General features: G+C 29.6%; 1 protein-coding gene and 1 pseudogene across 3 annotated transcripts in view; both read right to left on the bottom strand.

Moving 5' to 3' along the window:
* LOC107851767 overlaps positions 1-5,789 on the bottom strand; it is a 28,082-nt gene extending 22,293 nt beyond the window's left edge. For all 3 annotated transcript variants that reach the window (XM_047400434.1, XM_047400433.1, XM_047400435.1), the window contains exon 1: positions 5,602-5,789. In XM_047400434.1, coding sequence (XP_047256390.1) covers positions 5,602-5,608 — 7 coding nt within the window. In that variant the 5' untranslated portion in view covers positions 5,609-5,789. The remainder of the gene's footprint in view (positions 1-5,601) is intronic.
* Positions 5,790-5,843: 54 nt separating this feature from the next.
* Positions 5,844-14,202, bottom strand: LOC107849119 (annotated as a pseudogene).
* Positions 14,203-22,823: the final 8,621 nt, after the last annotated feature.

The following is a 22,823-nucleotide window of genomic DNA, read 5'->3' on the forward strand; positions in this document are numbered from 1 at the left end:
TTTTTTTTCTCAAGTGAGCTAGCCCAAGATTTGATCTTGTAGGAACAAGATCAAGCTATGCTCTGATACCAAATGACACGAGAATGACCACGGGAACACTAAACAAACACCAAAACAGTCCACAAGTTTAAAGAACCGAGGACCCCTTTGGTGACCACTCTCAAATTCACGACAACAACAACGAAAATACAATAACAACAAGATGTTGAAGGTGTAAATACACCAAAACAGCAACAATATGGCGAGATGGACAACAATAACAAGATAGGAACAACACACGATTTTATTAACAAGAGATAGAAACGGTTACAAGAACACAAACTACTACAAGATTACAATAAAAGTAAAGGGATAGTTAGATAGACTTAATGAAGGTATAATCTTAAGAACCCAAGAACATATTCCACTCTTGGACCCTTAACACTACAAACAACGTTCACCTATCTCTTACGAAGACACAATGTCAGAATCCACCTCCCAACCATCACGTTTCTAAGCCATGAGATCAATAAGAGTGATTCCACACTTTCTATGCCTAATTTTGGTTTTGGTGCCTCAAGGAGAGAGGACTTGTGTTTCTTTGTATTTCAAGACTTACAACATCATGAATAATCTAAGTCTAAAAGCCCTACAATGTTCTATTTATAATAGGTTACAAATAAAATACAAAATTTCCAAAATGCCCTTTTAAGAACTAGGCTCCCTTCAAGTGTATTTAGGGGCTGCCTTGTTGTGTTCCAAGGATCCTCTTTACACTCCAAGTGTGAGATTAGGGTCGGTTTGGTGTGTTTTAAGTCCTTCACTCGACACTCCAAGCCTCGGGTTCATTACATTCTCATATGCGTCCATCTTCGTGGTCGTACTTGTATCATAGGGCCACCTGACCCGTCAAAATACCATACGATCATATGGTCAAGTCGTAATCAAGGCAGTGAGCTCAAATCTCAAGAGAATTTTAAAGGTCAAAAATCTAGGGCGATACAGTATTTGACCCTAGTATATAACAAATTACAGCTGAATTCCAGTATTCAATTTCTACACTAACATTCTCCATGGTAATTTTGATATTCGTGGAGTGGTTCTTCTCACTCGAGAGGTCAAATTCATCAGCTATTAGACTCGCCCCTATTATTTTGCTCCAAGATGAGCTAGGGTTTGCACTTGACTCGTCCTTGAATTTTGGGGTTCTTCCTCCTCCGCTTGGTCAGCCCATAATTTCGTTACACTTGGTAATTTGCTCACTACTCCAATTGGAGTAGATTTCGGTATTACCCCATCCACTGTTCTCCCCAAATTAAATGGGATAATACCCTCTAACGCATTTACATTCTTCATTTTCCTTGCATTCTCCGTTTGTGGAACTGTTTTTTCTACAATTTTCATCACTTTCGTATTCACCTTGCGTTGTTGCCCTCTCCCTCCAGCCTTCGTTAGCGCAACGTCAGTATAATATGAAAAAATAATAAATTTATTATTTTCATAATTTTTTATTTTTTATTTTTAATTTAAATTTTTTTTTCTTTTTCTTCGATACCTATCACAAAACCTCCATTGTTATGGTGTATCATCATAGCTGAACCATCAATTAATCACCACCATAAACTTTATCCCACCAACAAAGTTACCATAACAATCAATTTCTTCTAACCATGTCGTTCATCCGTAACCCATCTTCTTTTCTTAAAAAAAACTTTTCTTCTTCTTCGTTGATTTTTCAGTAAAGTAAGGAATCTTTTCTATTAAAATGAAGAAGAGATATGTGGAACAAATTTAGATTTTTTTTTTTTTTGTATGTGTGAGAGAGAGAAAGAGAGAGCACCTTAAGGGCTGAAATTTGCTCGACAATAATTTAGCAAAGATATTAAAAATTTAAAATTTGTTAGTTAGAAGATTAATAGTGGTGGGTTAGATGATTAAATTAGTGGTATTGTGATGAAATTGGTGGTAGTAAGGGATGACATTATAATGAATAAGAGGCGTCAATTCGATGGGAGTGGGGGTGCGAAGAAGATGCATTAGTTGGGGGTGGGGTGGAGTTTGGTTGTGGTGGTAGTGAAGAAGATGTGTTTGTTAGGGGTGGAGTTGGAGTTTGGGGATTGAGGTGCTGAAGAATAAGATGGGTTGAGGGTGGGGAGGGGAGAAGCGATGCTAGGAGGAAGGGGGAGGGTATATTTTAATTTTTAACTTTTTGGCTTTAATTTATGACTTAGATATGCATATTTTTATTTAAATAATTATATTTTTTTTACGTCAGATTTAGTGGGTAAAAAAAATTATTTTTAAATAGTTTACGTATATATTATGTCACTTAAATAGTTTAAGTGTGTCTTCGATTTTTCAAATATAATTTAAAATAAAAATAATGACTTTTCCCAATCTTCAAATGATGACATGATAAATGGTGGTCTTTTCACAATTGTCCAAGACTTGTGTCAAAAAAAATACATCAAGACATTCAAAATGATCGTTTTGCGAGGAGCCCTAACTCTACCTTAATCTATCACTGTTGCCAGAAACCACAACAATAACATAATAATTTGAAATTGCGAACACTAAGGGCCGTTTGGCCATGGAAATTTTTTCCTTATTTCCAAAATAAATTTTCGGAGTTGAAAATTGTGGTGTTTGGCCATGAAAATTCGAAAAATAATTTCGAAAAAAATTTTTGAAAAGGAAAAACAAATTTTTGTTGTTTTCACAATTTTTCAAATCCAATTTTTATATTATTACATATAACCCCAATCTTTTAAGTTTTTTCATAAAACTCTCCTTATAACATTACTTTTTTAATATTACGTATATAGCAGTTTTAAAGAATAAGATAAGTATAATTTCAAACTTAATGTTATCCTAAATAATATATATCTTTTTTTTTCTCTCATCATTATTTTTCTCCCTTATTTAATTTTCTCCCTTATTTAAAATATTATTTTACTGCTAATTTATATTTATACCCATAAATATATAAAGTATTAGATTTATACCCATAAATATATAAAGTATTATATTTATAATAGAAATATACAAAATATGTTATATATAAAGTTTATACCATGTATACACCCCATATACATATATATAAATATACAAAGTATTAAGAAACATACTAAGCATATTTATAATATAAATATACAAAGGATGTTATTATGAAGTTTATACCATGTATACACACATATATAAAAATACAAAGTATAAAGAAACATACTAAGCATATTTATATATTTATGGTATATGATATAATATACTATAAATATGCAAAATATGTTTTACATAGAAATAATTTATTCACACACAGTAAAATCTTTCATGTATAAGAAAATTAAAGAAATAAATTAGCGGCACCCTAAAATTTAATAACAACTCATCATTTCCTATTTTTTAGGAACGGAAAATAAAGGAAATAAATTAAATAACAACAACAACAACAAACCCAGTGTATTTCCACATAGAGAGGTCTGGGGAGGGTAAGATGTACGCAGTTCATGTCACTACCTACGGAGAAGTAGCAAGACTGTTTTCAATAGACCCCCGGCTCAAGATAAGATAAGTAATCACAACCGTACAAAATGCATGGAATAAGATGGCAAGACATAAAAACGCCCCTAAAATGGAAAGTAAACAAAGAATAGTAGGCACTCATAATACAGCATGCAACAAGGTAGCCTAAAAAAATAAATTTGTTTGAAATATAATATTTGTTACATAAAAACAAGAAACAGTAATCTGTTAATATAACATCCATATTTAAAATTTTCAAATATGAAAAAACGGCTATTAATGTAAATATTATATATGTCATAATTGAAATTCATTAAATATGACCATGTATATGTAATTATTTTAATAATAGTGGCTAATTGTGTTTTTTTTTCATTAGTAGGTAAATTTTAGTCAGGTGACACTATTATCCCTCAAAAAAAATTTCACATCCTTTCCAACATATATATGGAGGATATTTTTGTAAAAAAAAACTTTTAGAAATTATTTAATTCATGTTATATTTAATACATCAAACCAAACATTACATAAGAAAAATACAAACATAGCTAACACAAGCATTACTAATACAAACATTACTAACACACCATATTTTACATTATTCTTATACACTCTATCAAACGATCCCTAAGTCACTTGGTCGAACTAGAAAACTCCAAAAACTCTAAAGAGAGGATGGCTAAGGTTACGAAGTAAGGTCAATTGGTTATGGAAAGCTCAAGTTATGAAATCGACTTAATCGAACGTAGACAATATTTTAATTATCTCCAGAGGAATGAAACTTATTGTAATCCATAAAATAAAATTGGGAAAGCCTTACTCTCCGTCTAAGTGACAGGTGACTGCATTTTTGAATTGAGCTCAACTTTTTTCTTCAATTTCAAAGTAGTATAATCACGGAGAGAATTACAAATGGCGCTTTTTTTAATAATGGAACAACTAAGAAAGACACGACTACATTATTTTCCATACAGAATTTCAACACTTCGTTCATCAGCAATTTCAAAATTCAAAATATCTGAGAGACGAACATCTTAAAAACAAAAAAGCAAAATTTTCTGATAATCCATAAAGGCTCAAATAATAGGGTTTCTTATTATCCTTAAATTGAGAAAATTTAGATAATGGAAAGGTTAAAGCTAGTGAATAACCTTAATTAAGAAAATATATACATTAATTAAAATTGTCATTATGGCTTTTGTCACATATCGATCTATCTGTATCAAAAGTCATTCAAGCGAGTAAGGTTCCCCATAAGGTAATACGTCAAACTACCAAAATAAGAGTGCAGATGTTTAAATGATATTAGAAACCATAATAACTCAACAAATATTCTCTCAGTCCCAAATTATTCATCCCAAATTAAGATGACACATTGACTAAAAAAATAATTAATAAAATGACTAGTTTATCATAGTACCCCTATTAAATGATGTTTACATTTTAATTTAAAAAAAAAAGTAATTGATGCAAAGGGTAAAACATGAAAAAAAAAATTATCTCTTCTTAATTAATAAAAAGAAAAATAAATAAAAAATCAAATTAGAAAATTTGAGACCAGTAATTTAGGACGGAGGGAGTATTTAAGAAAATCCATACCTATTAGGTGAATTGAAGTTGCGAAGCTCAAAAGTCAAAACTGAAAATCTGAAATATTCACTTTGAAACAAAACATATAATTTAAAATGCCACTGCTCCAACAGCAATAGACAGCATTTTAGTGCTTTTATAGAAGGCTACATTTTAGTGTAAAGCTGCAAGAGCTCTTCAATGACACTTCCTCAAAACCTATTTACCCTGGCAAAATAAACTGATAATGACAAATAATTACAGTAAAAAAAAATTTGCCCGAACACCAAAATTTATGAGCATAAAGAGAATTTAAGATGTATATCTCCTCGAAAAATCATAAACAAACTGAAGATCAGTAAGATAAAAAAACATAGAAGGAAACACAAAGCTAACTCAAGGGCTAGGAAAAACAGCTTATTGGAGGGATCTACTTAACTCAAGGGCTAGGCAAAACAGCTTATTGGAGGGATCATCTACTTCCAATATAACATGCTTAAATAAAATCCAAAACTGTAAAAGAATAGGCCTCACCAGCCATGAACACAGAGAATCGGACGCGCTTCTTCCTGACGTTTCAGATTTCATCTAAATGAAAGTCAGGTCAACTGATGATATATGTTTATCCTAGTAACGACCAATACCCCACACTCTAATAAGACCATCTGTGTATCCACTGAAAAGTGTGCTCCCATCAGCACTCCAACCCAAAATGGTGATAAGCTGATAAATAATAGTAGTAGTTATACAAAAATTTAATATGGTACTATAGACATCTAAAACTTGTGGAACTCTACAAAAAAAAACTCAAATTCATACATGCATACTATTGCTGTACTTTTTTAAATAAATGGGCTCTGATATCATTTGTAAGGGGTGCGGATCTATATGGATAACTAACTTATGAAATAGATGTATTATATGTATAATTAATCTATTTTTATTTATGCGTGAATATTTCTTAAATTTTATTTCAATATCTTTTGATGAGTTATTCTTTTCGTAAGATGTATTCATTAATTTGTATGATTTATTATTTTATCCTGTAGTAATTGTAGAGTTACAGATTTCTGTATAATAATTTATCCTAATTGTACTGTAATGTATATCTAATTCTAGATTTTCAATATTATGTATTATCTTGTGTTGTTCTTCTCGTAGTGAGTTTTTTAAATTATATAAACTATCACATGTACTTTTTTTAAAATTTTTTAAGGTTTCTTCTATCCATATTAATTTTTCTTTTAGATTCTCCATTATTTTTCTAATTCGGTTTTTATAACTAATTTCATTATTTAGATTATCTTGATTTTCTCTAGTTTTTCTAATATATTCTAACATCTCTTTAATCTGAATAATATCCTTCTGGGTAGTTATTTAGGTATAACTGTGCTATCCAATCTATGGTTTTAATTTCATAGTCTAATACTTTTTCTAATATTATTCTCTTAATATCTATAATTTCTATATCTCTAAGTATATATAAGATTAAGACTTTAAGATAATCTAGATGATCTATCTTTTAAAATTGATTAAATATTTTATTATAATATTTTGTAGTTGTTTGTTTTAGTCTAAGTAGTTCTTGCATATTTTCATTAAGAAATCCTATATATTTTATATCTTTAGTTTTCATGTATTTGTCTACTATTAACTGTATGCTGCTCATATCTTTTTCTAAAAATTCTATGTAATTTATCATGGTAAGTATTTGTAAGAGTAGTTTGGCAGGTATGATATATAATTTACTCTAGTCATATAATATTTACCAAATGTTTTTTCTAATATGATTTTTCTTATATCTACTACTTCTATATCTTTAAGTGCATACAAAATAAGTATTTTAAATTTATCTACCATCACATCAGATAAATAATTATTCATTTTCATAAATTTGCTATTTTTCAAAATATTCCCTTCAACCATGTACATAACAAAATATGGTCATCTTAGATTACTATATACTAGATTATTCTTAAATAACATGTTCTTCGGTCACTATTAGCATGGTAATTTGGATACTTTTTTCCTTAAACAGTGTCTCTACTCTAGTTACTCCCCGCCACGGCTTCTTGCCTTATTGGTTTCACCTTTAGGATGGCATAGTTCTTAGGGATTTTTCTCCGTTTCCACTTTGGTAATAAACTTCTTAACATATTATTCTTCGAATAATTCTACTATAAAGTAACTAATATGAATTTATTTTATCATATCATGATTGTTGGGAATTATGAATTTAGCTATTCATAATCATAAATAAATATACCTGTTCGGGTAGTTTTGATATTTTTGAAGTTTGTTCCTCCATAGCTTTTTCCATTGATATATGTCTGTTTTTTAATTAACTGAGCAAAATATTTGTTGTGGATTGGAGAGAGTATTGCTTCAACACATGAAGGCTTGCTTTGCAATGCCTTCAGTTTCTTTCATTTATAGAATGAATTTTTTACAAAAAGTTTGCATTATTTACACGTTTCCTAAAAATTCTAAAAGTCTCCTTAAGAGACAAAAATAAATGCCATAGCCTTAAAGGCTAAAAAGGCTAAAAAGACTAAAAACTTAGTGCTATAGCCTTTAAGAAAGTCAAAAAGGCTAAAAAAAAAAGGCTAAAGTCTATACAATAATTCTATACAACAATTTTTATGTAAGATTTTTATATCTTGTCTTCTATTATTACTCCGTGGATATCTTCTTGTTGTCGTATCTGCTGCTTTTCCATATCTCAATTATTGTTTCTTATCTTATCTTCCAGTTGGCATGCTTATCTTCTTGATTCTTTTATTCTAGGTGGACTTCTGGAATAATATTATCTTCTCCGTTGCATCTTGAACATTGATGGTCTGGATATTTGTGTCCAATTATCTTACAATATCTTGTCAATAATCCGTCTGAAATAAATTCTTTTTTAATTGCTCTTGCAGTAGATTATTTTTCTGGGTTAAGTAATGTCATTATCCATTGCCTAACATCTTCCATATCTGCTTGTTGTAGCTCTTTTGAATTTAAATAAATCATCTGATGGTCTCTCGAATAATAGCTCCATATTGGGTTTCCATTGGTATAATTATTTGCTAATTCTTGAATAATTGTAGCTAGTTCAATGAGTCGTTTATTTGCATAGAAATCAGGTATCTCAATTCTGGGTATCTCTGGCTGCTGCGTAATATCTTCCGGTATGATCATATCTCTGGTTAGTCCAAGAACCATCTGGAGATACTGCAGCAGTATTCACATACCCAGTGTGCCTAACAAGAGTAGCGCGAAGCTTACAGTTAGAAAGGTTCCAGATTTTCACAGTCCGATCCCATGAACCAGAAACAATAGTTGGCTGAAGATTATTTGGGCTAAAACGAACACAAGATACCCAATCAGAATGTGAATCTTGATCCTGAATAGTGTACTTACATTCACCCAATGTGTTCCATAGTTTGATCGATTTGTCACGTGATGCGAAAACTATCTGACGGTTATCAACTGAAAATGCGACGGATAAAATATCCTTAGTGTGTCCCACAAAATGTGGGGATGTGGTTCCAGCTTGAAGATCCCATAGACGGAGTTCACCATCCCAAGATCCGGAAAGTGCAAACATCCCATCTGATGATAGAACAACATCTTGGACGAAATGACCGTGTCCAGTGAGACGGCAACGCGGGACACCATATTGTGAGCCATCTTTTATAAGTGACCAAACAATGATGGATTTGTCATGAGAGGATGTCACAATCATGTCGGAGTTGTCGAGCGGAGTGGCAATGGATGTGACCTAATCTGCGTGGGCCTTCATTGTGCCGCGGAGAACTAGCGATTCTTGCGGCACTTTGTTCAATTTGTGATTGAAGCCAAATGAAAGTGGAGGAAACCTAAACGCACAAGTTGATGTACTTATGGCCTCAAAATAAGCACTTATTTTTTTTAAAAAAAATACTTTTTTAAAAAAAGTAGTGTTTGATAAATTTGTAAAAATACTTTTAAAAATAAGGGGAAGAAACAAAAAATTTCTGCTTCTCAAATTAAGCAGAAACAGAAAATTATTTTTTTATGACAATATCTCTGTCACATAAATATATATATATATATATATATACACACACCTTATTAATTAAGTAACATATTTTATAAGTTTGATTAATTTTTAATTTTTAAGAATTTATATTTCATATTTACGTCATAATTCTTTATAATTTATATATTATTATTTTATTTTCACTCATTTTCTTTAAATAAATTTGAAATGTCATTGATGATGATGACTAAAGAATATATAAATTATTTTAACAATTGATAGATGAATCACGTTACAATTACTATGGCTATACATAATTTCATACGACAACTCTCTACTACTGATAAAGACTTTAACTATAATGCTAACGAAGACATCATCCCAGATATCGAAGAAGCAGATCAACCTTTTGGTACACCTTCAGAAATGCAAGACAGATGTTCTACAAGTATGGAGACATTGCGTGGTAAAATTAGGGATGAAATCGTTGAGAATTTTTGTGATGTATGAAGGGATAATTATTTTTTTCATTAATTTTTTCATATATAGTGATTCAATTTATGAAATAACTTATGTATTCATTTTTGTTTGATGTTTTAAGTAATATTTAAATTATTTAAGTAATATATCATCATTTAATTTTTTTTAATGTATTAATGTATATAAATATTAATTGAAAATTTTAGAGTACGTATTTTTTAATTAAATTAAAAAAATAATTTAAAATATTATAATAGATATTTAAAATAATTTTTCTCTATAAATTGATTTTAGTAATAAAGATGTCCTTTTTGGTCATTTGTCTAAAAAAACACTTCTTGAAAAAGATTATTCAAACACAATTTGATTATCAATAGTACTTTTCAAATAAATTTACCAAACACAAACTACTTTTTTTAAAAGCACTTTACTAAAATGTCATTTTATAAAAGTGTTTTTCAAATAAGCAGTTTTGTAACAGCAATTCCAAACGGGCTCTTATATTGTGGAAGGTGTTTTAGGGTTCTCGGACGGGTCTGCTATACTTTGTTTGGAGGTGGTTTGTCATGTTTCATAATGTACCGTATTGTGATAGACTGTATCAATGATGTTTAATGATAGTTTAATTATTTGATTTAACAGTATGGTACTGTACTGTAACTGATAAGCTTACTAAAATGTCCTTTATAAGTGTTAATTAATAATTATTAATAAAATAATTTTCTTCCTATTAATTTATTATAAGTATGCCATGTAGATATATTAATTTGTTAAATTCATGTAAATTTTAACAAAGTCAATAAAATAGTAGATCAAATAAATATAACCGAATTTATTTTTTATAGTAACAAATTTTGTTTCTTTTTGGTGTTTTGAGATGTGACACCGATGATAAATACAAAGTTTGAATGTATTTTTGTATATGCTACGGGTGTGTTCGGTACGAAATCCAAAAAAAAAAAAAAATTTTCAAGAAAATAAATTATTTCTTACTTAATTTCTTGAGTTCGTAACACAAGTAGAATTTCTTTTTAAAAGAATTTGTATATATTTAACAAAAAATAATGAAAACGAATATGATAAAGAGTGGCGGAGTTAAAATTAGTTTTTTTTAAAAAAATATTTGGGTGTGGGGGTAGCGGAGTAGGGGGTCGGGATAGAGGTGGGTTGGGGATGAGGGTCGGGTAAGAACAAGTTTTTGAAATATTTAAAAAATAAAATTGGGTGGGGGTTTGGTGGGCGTGGGCTTAGGTCGAGGTGAGGGGAGGTTAGAGTAGGAGATGGAGTTAAATAATATAAGGTGAACGGAAAAATAAGATTATATAATAATAAGTAAGGACATAATTAGAAAAAAAATAAGCAAACCATGGGATACCACCAAATCGGTGGAAATCGAGGTTTTCATGGTTACTAAACTATGAAATTAAACCATACATTTTAAGAAACAATCAAAACAAACGTGATTCTCTTAATAAGTATACCATACCATACCATGGGAAACCATCATCCAAATAGGGGGTAAAGGGCATCCGGGTTGTTTTTTAAAAAAAGGTTTAAATATATCATTGAACTATTAGAAATTATTAGTATAATTGTATGTGCATCGCACGTATAATATTTAATTATTTAAATTTAAATAATTTTATCTGTTGTAAAGATTAAATAAAGTGTAAAATTCAAATCACTTTTCAAAGATTTTTCACACTTTAATATAATAATATAAATATAGATATATATTTTAGTTTAAGCACATAAATATTTTACCATCAGAAGTTTCAACCAGTTGATGAATTTGCGTTTGTCATTAGGACCTCTTTCCCTTGTTACTAGAGGCTAAGAGAGAGATATTAGTTTGAACCATATTTGTGGTACGATTATTTTTTATATATTTAAAATCTTTCCTTTTTTTAAATTCAAATATTTACAAAATTATTGATTACATTCTTTTTACATGCTTAAATTTTTTTAAAATTTGGTACTTCATAAATCTTTCTTATTCCAATATTTTTATATTTATTTTTATATTTTTCAAATCTTCTTAAAATAAAATTTAGTTAATTTATAATTCTTAAACTAATGAAAAAAATATTGATTGTCATTAATTCTGATGACTTCTAATAAAGAAATATTTGTCCATAAATATATTTAATTAATTTTCAACTATTAAATATTACAAAAAATAGTGAAAAGATGATTTTGTCTAAAGCAAAGACTGTTAATGAAGGATAAAAAATTCAAATAATATTTCTAAGATCCTTCACACTTTTAATATTATACTTATATATAAGTGAGGACACCAAGTTTTGGTAGTCCTCACAATTTTTTTTATTCATTCATATTGCTCCATGTGGCCTTTTCTTTTCTTTTTTTATTTTTCTTTTACAATCATTTCTTTCTTTTGTCTTTTTCTTAATTTATGTGACACTCAATTTTTTTCTTTCAAGTTTATTTTTACATAAATATCTATGATTGGTGTATTTTGAGTTTTTCATATTGTACTCATTTCATTTTAATTAAAGTTTTAGAATTTTGAGATTTTAAATTAAAGATGTACTCCTTTTATCTCATATTAGTTGTCCACTTTCTTCATCACATGCCCTTACATAATCATAAATAAGAAGAGTAGTTTTATAATTTTTTTTAAAGAAAAATTATAAATTTTCATGCACTTCAAAAAGAATTTCAATTGTAAGAGTAAAATCGATAAAATTAATTAATTTTCTTTTGTTTTGCAAATTGACAAATAATTTGGGTTATTATCGATGATAATGTGGACAAATAACATGAGATGGATGGAGTATAATTTTTAAATCTTGTGGTATTAGACTTGTCACGTAAAATGTTAAAATTTAGGGAAATTACTAAATCTAGAAAAAGCCTTTTTTGGGACATATCAAAAAAGAAGACATATAATTGAAAGAGTAACAAATTTTTATGAATTCTTTTATCTCTTTACTTTCTCTGATTTATATTAAATTTTATTTTTAATGTTTATACATAATTTGCAATGAATATGTTTTATATAATGATGATGGTCTTAATAATTTTTTTAAAATCAAAATTAAGACAGCTGAATTTTTACATAACTAAAAACTTATAGTAATTTGGTACTATTTAATTAAGGTAACGTAATGAAGATTATTTTTTATTTATGGAGGAAAATAATTTTATACGGAGTATGTCAAAACTAAACATACTATAACTATGACTAAGAAAATCAATTAAATTACTCTTTATATTTTTTTTTGAGAAAATGCTCTATTTCCACCTTGAACTATACACGAAAAGGTTGAGACACACTCGAACTTTAGGAGGGTTCTATTACCCCCTAGACTAATTAAAATCGTATTTTTGACAACCTTTGTGCCTATGTGGCACAACACACTGAAGGATCCACGTAGGCGCACGTGTGTGCCATGTATGTGCTACGTAGGCACTAAGATGGTCAAAAATACGATTTTAATTAGTCCATGGGGTAATAGGACCCTCCTAAAGTTCGGATGTGTTTCAGCTTTTTCGCGTATAGTTCAAGGTGGTAATAGAGCATTTTTCCTATTTTTTTGTCATAATTTTTTGACAAATTTAGTAATAATGAAAATTAGTGAATAATTCATTTTGACGTGTCATTAGGTTTTATTAATTATGCAGTAAAAGAAAATAATGAAGGGGAGCCTTGGAGTAACTAGTAAAGTTAATATACTACAAATCAATTTTTTTTAATTAAAATATTATTATTTTTATATTTAGAGTTTGGGCCCGAGCTATGGATAACTAGGATTATAGATATAGATTATAAATATAAATTATAGATTATAGATTTATCTATTTATAATTTGACTCATTGGTATCAATGTCTTTAAAAGTTTGGTTCATTTATGTCATTGCTTTTATAGAAAAGTTAATTCATGCCATTAGTTTGTAACGATAGTTTAGCAAAGTTATTTTTTTCACAAAACCTCTTATTAAAAGTCCAAGTTACCAAATCTAAATCAACCAATATTTTCTTAAAATCAAATTAAAAATCAACATCAAATTAAAAATCAAACTCATTAAAATAAAACTCAACATTATTAATGGGTTCAATTCTTATTTTAATGAGTTCAATTTTTATTTATAATGAGTTCAATTTTTTTAATGATGTGGATTGAATTATTTTAATGATCTGATTTTTAATTTTGATTCTGAGTAATATTGGTTAAGTTGGATTTGGTGACGTGGATCACTAATAAGAGGCCACATCACAAAAATAATTTTACAAAACCTTTCTATAATAGTGATACCATAGTGAGTCAAACTTGTAAAGACAGCGGTATAAATGAGTCAAACTTACAACAAATAGCATAAATGAGTCAAGTCTAATAGTTTGATGGTATCTTTAAACTTTTTCTCTTGTTAGTACAATTACTTTTATTATGAAAAATATTACACCCTGTGGTCATTGTGAAATAAAAATAATATATTTATCTCAGTTTCTGGTTGATGGCATCGACGACCGTCTCTACCTAACGTCTTTCTCTACCTAAAGTCTCTACCTAATGTCTCTTTCTACCTAACATTTTTCTCTCTTACTCCGGATAACGTCTTTCTTTCTCTGGCGAAGCAGATGCCGGAGTAAGAACATCGCCGACGATAGGTAAGTACGATAACATCTCCCTCTCCCTTCGTCTCTCCCCTCTCTCCCTCTCCCTTCTTCCCTAAAGCTGGTTCACTCTCTCCTCGGATTGTGGGTTACCGTTTCCACTCTGGCGATGGGATAGAATCAAAGCCAATCAAAAAAATATTATTGAAAAAAAAAACCAGATCTGACACTCAGACCAGATTTGACCCAGCAACTTTTTGGTGACCTTTCGACGACGTTATTTCGGCGACCAATCTACCCCAATTTTTTGGATTTCAGCGCAGGAATCAAGAGCTGAATACTTGATCTATGTATCCCGATGACTTCTAACCTTGGAACTTTATTTTAACGCACTATTTTGTATCGCGCCTTTTTATATTGTCTCCATTATTTAAAATTTGTGTTGGTTATTTTGCTATGGGCTGCCTGGTATTTCTAGGTTGTCTAATTATCTTCACTGATTATTTCTATCATCTGTTCTTGAAATTTTTGTTGCGTTGTGTGCTTTGCATTTGCCTTTTATAGTTATTGCAGTTTTTAGCCTTCTCTATTCTTTTCGTGAGTGGTGGCTTGGGTGGCTAATGGTGGAGTAAGGTTATGTCCTAGGGGGTTGGGGTTTGATGGTGGGTTAGGTTGGATATTCAGAGTACGAGGTTTTAAGGGAGGGGATAAGAGAGATGATAGGTTGAGGGTAGGGTCGTGGAACATAGAGACCCTTCAGGGTAAGTCGATAGAAATAGTAAAGATTCTTAGGAAGAGAAAAACCAATATTGTGTGTGTCCAGGAGACCAAGTGGGTAGGTTCTAAGGCTAGAGATGTTGATGGGTACAAGTTGTGGTACTCGGGTAGTGAGAGGCGTAGGAATGACGTAGGTATCTTAGTAGACGAAGAGCTTAGGGGGCAGGTATTGGTATTTTCATAAGCTCTTGAATGATGAGAGGGACAGAGGTATTGTGCTAGGGGAGTTGGAGCACATCGGGGAGTGTCACGATTTTGGATCTTGTCGGCTTTTTAAAGTAGAGGAGGTCTGCGAGGCTATTCACAAGATGCGAAGGAGCAGGGCGACGAGGCCCGACGAGATTCTGGTGGATTTTTGGAAACTTTCTAGCGTGGCTGGGTTAAGGTGGCTGGCCAACCTATTTAACAATATTTTCAAGTCTGCGAAGATGCGTGAGGCGTGGAGATGGAGCACGATGATTCCTCTATATAAGAACAAGGGTGACATTCAGAGTTAAAACAACTATCGGGGTATTAAGTTATTGAGTCACACGATGAAGATTTGGGAGAGGGGGTAGAACAGAGGTTGAAAAATATTGTGTCTATTTTAGAGAATCAATTTGGATTTATTCCTGGTAACTCAACGACTGAGGCAATTCACCTTGTGCGGAGACTGGTAGAGCAGTATAGAGAGAGAAAGAGAGATCTTAACATAGTGTTTATTGACTTGAAAAAGGCGTATGACAAAGTCCCTAGGGAGGTTCTTTGGAGATGCTTGGAGGAGAGAGGGGTTTCTTTGGCGTACATTAGAGCGATTAAGGATATGTATGAGGGGGCGGAGACTCGAGTAAGGATGGTGGGAGGTGATTTTAAGCACTTTTCGATCTTGACAGGGCTGCATCAGGGATCAGATCTTAGTCCGTTCTTATTTGCCGTGGTGATGGATGTGCTGAAGCGGAGTTTACAAGGCGAGGTGTCTTGGTGTATGCTTTTTGCGGATGATGTAGTTTTGATTGATGAGTCGCGGCAAGGTGTTAATGATAAGATGGAGGTTTGGAGACAAACTCTGTAGTCTAAAGGTTTCAGATTGAGTAGGACCAAGACGGAGTATTTGGAGTGCAAGTTTAGTAACTCGAGGCAAGAGGAGGAGGTGGTGGTAAAGTTGGACTCTCATGCAGTTTACAAGAGGGATAGTTTTAAGTATCTTGGGTCTACGATCCAGGGAAATAAGGAGATAGATAAGGATGTCTCACACCATATTGGGGCAGGTTGGATGAAATAGAGGCTCGCTTCGGGGATTTTATGCGATAAGAAGGTGCCTCCCAAGCTTAAAGGCAAATTCTATAAAGTTGCAGTCCAACCGACTATGTTGTACGGAGCAGAGTGTTGGCCAGTTAAGACTTCTCATATTCAAAAGTTGAAGATGTTGGAAATGAGGATGTTGCGTTGGATGTGTGGTCTTACAAAAGCTAATAGGGTTAGGAATGAGATTATTCGGGAGAAGGTGGGAGTGGTATCGGTGGAGGAAAAATGTGGAAAGTGAGGTTGAGATGGTTTGGTCATGTGATGAGGAGGGTCACAGATGCCCCAGTTCGTAGGTGTGAGAGACTAGCGTTAGATGGTTTCAAGCGGGGTAGGGGTAGACCGAAGAAATACTGGAGAGAAGTGATTAGACGTGACATGGAGCAGTTACATCTCACTGAGGACATGACCCTGGATAGGAAGGTTTGGAGGAAAAATAGTAGGATAGAGGGATAAGGTGGGTGGATGAATCATAGTCCGTAGTTAGGAGGGTTTTGGTGTCTTTTGTTTGGTATTGTACATTACTTTTGTGGATGTTGTATCTATGTTAGTTTTATCATGTTTCATGCATTGAATATTTTTATATATTGTCCTGTGTCTTAAGCCGGGGGTCTATCGAAAACAGCCTCTCTACTTCTTTAGAGGTAGTCGTATGGACTGCGCATATTCTACCCTCCCCAGACCCTACTAGGTAGAAATATACTGGGTTTGTTGTTGTTGTTGTATATTTATCTCAGTTTCTACATATTATCTAGGAAAAAAATTGGTTTAGTCCCTATATTGGGTTTATTATTATTTTGAACTTTGTTATGTTTGATTATTCAGATTTAACCTTTAATTAATCAAATTGAATAGTTTTAATCCTTTATAAACAGTGATTAGTAATTTAAATAGAAGTATCCCTATTGTTAAGGATAAATATGATAGTGCAACAAGAAACACTTCTTTACGAACATAAAAAAAGGAAATCTTTCAAAAATAGTCACATTTTGCTAAAAAACTTACCTTTCATAGGCATATTTTACATAATTACCATTTATAGCCGTTGTATTCAATTTACACCTGCTGTATTCGATTTTATCAATAGTATGTATTCATATAAAATATAAATATAGTACTATCTAGCTACTGTATTCGATTCACAACCGCTATATTCAATTCACAGCCGCTGTATTTACTTTTACTCAGTGGTCTATATTCATAAAAACATAAATACACTACATATTTAGTTTTGCCAAAAACACTACCATTTTTTTTTCTTTTTTTATGTTTTTTATATGTTTTCTTTTTCATATTTTCCTTGTTTTTTCTGCTTCTTTTTTCTAATTTTTCCTATTTTATTTTTTTTCATTTTTCATATATTTTTTTCTCTCTTCTATGTCTCTTTTTTTTCTTTTCTTTTTTGTACTTATTTTATTTATCATTTTTTTGTTCTATTTTTTATTTTTTATATTTTTAAAAAATATAATTACTCGAGCACAAGTCATTGATAATAACGTAAATACCATAATTATTTATCTATTTATAGTCATGCCATCATTTATATTTTTTTTATTCATTGATACAACTGTATTTGTATTTGTATTTGTATTTTAAAGTTTGCGGTTGTATTTGTATTTTTTAGTACACGTTTATATTTGTATTTTATAGTTCGTACTTGTATTTGTATTTTTTAGTTTGCAACATCATTTATATTTTATATAATTCGCACTTGTATTTTAAAGAACTATTTTGTATTTGTATTTTATAATTGACTGTATATTATATTGGATTATATTTGTATTATGATTTTATTGTATTTGTATAGTTAGATTATATTTGTATTTGTATTCTATTTTCATCGACGTCTTTTTATTTTTAAAGAATTATTTTATATTTGTATTTGTAAGTTGATTGCATATTGTATTTAGCCACGATTATGTACAATTTATCATTTGTATTTGTACACAAACAAGTAAATGCATTAATTGTATTTTCTTGATTTTAAAATATATAAATATGCAATGTATCATTTGATATAAATGTACCATTTTGTATTTGCATGTCAAAATTATTATTCGTATTTGTTAATAAATAAATATCACTTGATACAAATACAATTACAAACAAATAAAATAAATAATTTTAAAAATACAAATACATATTGTATTTATATATATTGTATTTTTATAAAAAAATGAATTGTATTTATTTGTATCAATAAACGCAACTTGTATAAATAAATACAAATAAGTATTCGTAAAAAAAAAATCAATCATTCCTTTTCAATAATTAAAAAATACAAATGATAGATCACACTTGTTTCTATATGATATAGTTCACATTTGTATTTGTATTTTATAGTTACCACTTGTATTTGCAGTTATAATTCGCCTTTGTATTTATATTTTATAGTTCACACTTGTATTTGTGTTTGCTAGTTCGCAGAATGAAAAGAAGGAGAAAAATGAAAAGAAAAAAAGAAAAAAAAGGAGAAAAAATATGGGAAAAAGGAGAAAAAATACAAATAAAAGAAGGAGAGTAATAGAAAATAGAGAAAAAAAAGAAGGAAAAAAAAAAAGGAAAAGAAGAAAAAGAAAAAAAATGAAAAAAAGATGACGAAAAAGAAAAAATTGAAAAAAGAAAGAAGAAAGAGAAAACAAAAAACGGAAAAGAAAAAGTGAAGAAAAAAGAGTAATAGAAAATGAACAAAAAAAGGAGAAAAAATAAAAACAAAAAAAAAAAAGAAAAAAATACAAAAGAAAAAAGAAAATGAAAAAGAAAAAATTGAAACATAGTTCACACGTATATTTGTGTTTGCTAGTTCGCACAAATGAAAAGAAGGAGAAAAATAAAAAGCAAAAAAGGAGAAAAATGTGAGAAAAAAATACAAAAAAAGAAGGAGAGTAATAGAAAATAGAAAAAAAAATTAAAAAAAAAGAAAGGAAAAAAATAAAAAGGAAAAGAATAAAAGGAGAAAAAATACAAAATGAAAAAAAGACAACAAAAAAGAAAAAATTGAAAAAAGAAAGAAGAAAGAAAAAACAAAGAAAGGAAAAGAAAAAATGAAGAAAAAAGAAAAAAGAAAAACAAAAGAGTAATAGAAAATAGACAAAAAAGGAGATAAAATAAAAATAAAAAATACAAAAGAAAAAAAGAAAAAATTAAAATATTGTTCACACTTGTATTTGTGTTTACTAGTTCGCATAAATGAAAAGAAAGAGAAAAAGAAAAAGAAAAAAAAGAAGAAAAATTTGAGAAAAATAAGAAAAAATACAAAAAAAGAAGAAGAGTAATAGAAAATAAAGAAGAAAAATAAAAAAAATAAGGAAAAAAATAAAAAGAAAAAGAAGAAAAAGAAAAAAAAGACAAAATGAAAAAAAGACCCGAAAAAAAAAATTGAAAAAAGAAAGAAGAAAGAGAAAACAAAAAAAGGAAGAAAAAAGAAAAAAAAAGAGTAATAGAAAATAGACAAAAAAAGGAGAAAAAAGAAAAAGATAAAAAATAAAAAGGAAAAAAGAAAACGAAAAAGAAAAAATATAAACATAGTTACAAAAAAGAAAAAATTGAAAAAAGAAATGAAAGAGAAAACGAAAAAAAAAAGAAAAAAAACGAAGGAAAAAACTGAAAAGGAAAAAAAAGAAGAAAAGTAATAGAAAATAGAGAAAAAGAAAAAATACATGAGAGGCTATGAATTGAAATTATGAAAAAATAATAGACAAGAGGAGGATATGAGTTGTAATTAATTGAAACTAGGCTAAAAAAGGTAATTAGAAGTCAATATTGACTAAGTTATGTAATTATCCAAAAAAAATCCTCAATGTAACACTTTTACAAATCATTCTAGAGCACCTTCCCCTAATTGATAATCTACCTCTATTGTTATTCCGTCTTTCAATTGGATAGGGATTAATCATTTAATTTATGAATAAATAGATTGATGAAAAGTTCTTCTCTTTACTTGATTTTCCTTTTATGTGAAAAAGAAATTAACAACTCCTTGTAGGGCACATAAAGGAGCTCACTGCACCTTGTAAAAAAATATAATCAGTATTTTTAATAAAGAAATTGTGTTATATAAATGAGCTCATTGCACCTTGTGAAAAAAAATAATCAGTATTTTTAATAAAGAAATTGTGTTATAAGAGCGGGTTGCAATCTACGCTGACATGTGAATACTCAGTCAAATTTAATTAGCCTAAATTTTTAATATTGCTCGATGAAAAAGTATCAAAACCTTTGACGAGGCTAAAATTTCAAGCCCCTTTTTCTTCCACAGAATTGACCATAAAAAAGCCCATAACCTTTTCTTTTGGTGGTTTCATAATTTATTTTAATGAATCTTCATTTCAGCTGCACCACCTTCTTGAGAACGCATAACGAGCAAAGGAAAAAGAGTCTTTTTCTTCTTCATATAAAAGAATAAAAACTTTTAGAACATCTTCCATCCTAGAATAAATGATGACAGTCAAACCCTTCCTTATCCAATTCTACGGTTACTCAAAATGAAAAGTATGCAACTAAACTTAAGCTATTATAAAAGAAAAAACGGTCAACTATCCAAACCAGACACTAATTTGAGAGCTTAAAAAAAATTAGATATAAATAATAGATTTCAAAGACCTCCAAAAATATTCTTCACAACTAAACCCATTACCTACTAAACATAAGCCTCCATGCAAGAAAAAGTTTTAGATATGCAAATCAGATAAAACACAAATTTGAGAGCTTAATCAATTAAAAATTACATATTTCAAAAATTAAAACACTTTTATTGGGTCTGTAAGAAGAGATCAAAGAGGAATAAAAGAAGTATTGCAGACCTTTACATCAAACTAAATAAATAGAGAAGAAAACTCAAATTGACAAAATTAAAGTAAAAAATCATTCCAGTATGAGCTTCATCATAATTTTCTCTTCAAATTTCATCAAATTTGATGGATGATTTATGAATTTGATTAGAAACAACAAAAATCAAGGAAGATAAAGAGATGGAGAGAGAAAAAGCACTTTATTCAAGTAAGATTCAGAATGAGAATGTATATTCTTGTGAGTTGTGATGGGGAGAGAAAAATCATTATATTTTTACGAGAGTTTCCAAATAAATGATAAAAAGATTTATTATTATATAATAGTAATAATATTTGTAATACCATATTAATTCTTAACAATAGGATAAGGCTGTTCAAATTGCTAATCACTACTACTAAATGATTAAAACTATTCAATTTAATTAATTAAAGATTAATATGAAAGATCAAATATTACGGGGATCTAAATAATAATAAGGCCATAACACAGGGACGAAAATAATTTTTTCCCTATTTATCTAATTAAATCCCATTATGTGAATAACATCAACAACATATTCAGTATAATCCCATAAGTGGAACATGAAGAGAATAACTTATATGCATCTTAAGCCTACCTTGTAAAGACAAATAGGTTGTTTCCAATAGAATCTCGATTCAAGTAAAAGAATATCAAAAAAAAGTATAAAGAAAATGATATAATAAAGAAGGTTTACAGAAAACATTGAAGAAGAGAACAGTAGCAACAACAAATAACTTGATAACTAAAACAAAGACAACATGTAATATTAGGATTGAAGAAATAAGATAGTAGAGAAGATTTTTAAAATAGGTCACTTTAAAAACTTAGTTTAAAAAATAGACATTTTAAGCCGCACTTTAAGCCTTTTAAAAATACATTTACACCTCTACGATCTTCCTAAAATAAAAAACTCATTTCTCTCTCTTATCCTCTTATGACTTCCAACTTCTCTCAAGAAAAAAATCTTGAAAACTCCATTAGAATTTTTTCTTCTCCTCAAGCCTCAAAGATCCGTCATTTTTAACTCAGATAAGTATTTTTAATCTTTCGATCATTTTAAGGTCTATATTGATGTTCTTGAATTTCTTTTGTTTTGTGCACTGTGTAATTTTGAAGAAAAAACTGAAATTTCTGAAAACTAGGACACTGATTTACTAAATTTTTTTGTTATTTTGTTGTAATTTATCATTCTATAGCATTTTATGTTGGATTTTGTTATCTTTGCAGTTTAAATTTTTATTTTATTAGTTTTTATCGATCCGTGTGCGTAAAAAAATTGGGTTTTTTAACGAATTGTTCTTCATTGCAATGATGATTGCTACCTATTTTGCTTGATTGGATTCTCCATTTTTTTAGTTTGTGTTGTTGCAAATGCGTGTTGTACTAATAGACTTGTGGTTGATTAAAAATTTGAGATTTTTTTAATTGTTCTTTATTATAATGGTGTTCCTGCCTATTTTATTGGTTTTGATTCTGTATTTCTCCATCTGTGTTGTTGCAAATGTGCAATGATTTTTAGGTTATTTCCTCGATTTACTTGTATTTTCAACATTTCAAGCCTCGCTACAACTGCTATATGTCATGTAACGCCCCGAGTCTGTACCCCGGACGACACATGGTGCTTATGACCTTGAAGGACCACAAGCTTATCCATGACTGGTACCTACTGTGAACACTGAATAAAAATACTGTAATAATGTGAAAGATGGACTGAAATGCCATAAGGTTCAAAATACTATAATTAAAACTGAATAAATTACTGAAATATGAATAACTATCTAAAATACTCTAGTCTTTAAAGCCATTAACTGTCTGAATATG

This window comes from Capsicum annuum, chromosome 12, assembly GCF_002878395.1.
Source record: "Capsicum annuum cultivar UCD-10X-F1 chromosome 12, UCD10Xv1.1, whole genome shotgun sequence".
Taxonomy (NCBI): Eukaryota; Viridiplantae; Streptophyta; class Magnoliopsida; order Solanales; family Solanaceae; genus Capsicum; species Capsicum annuum.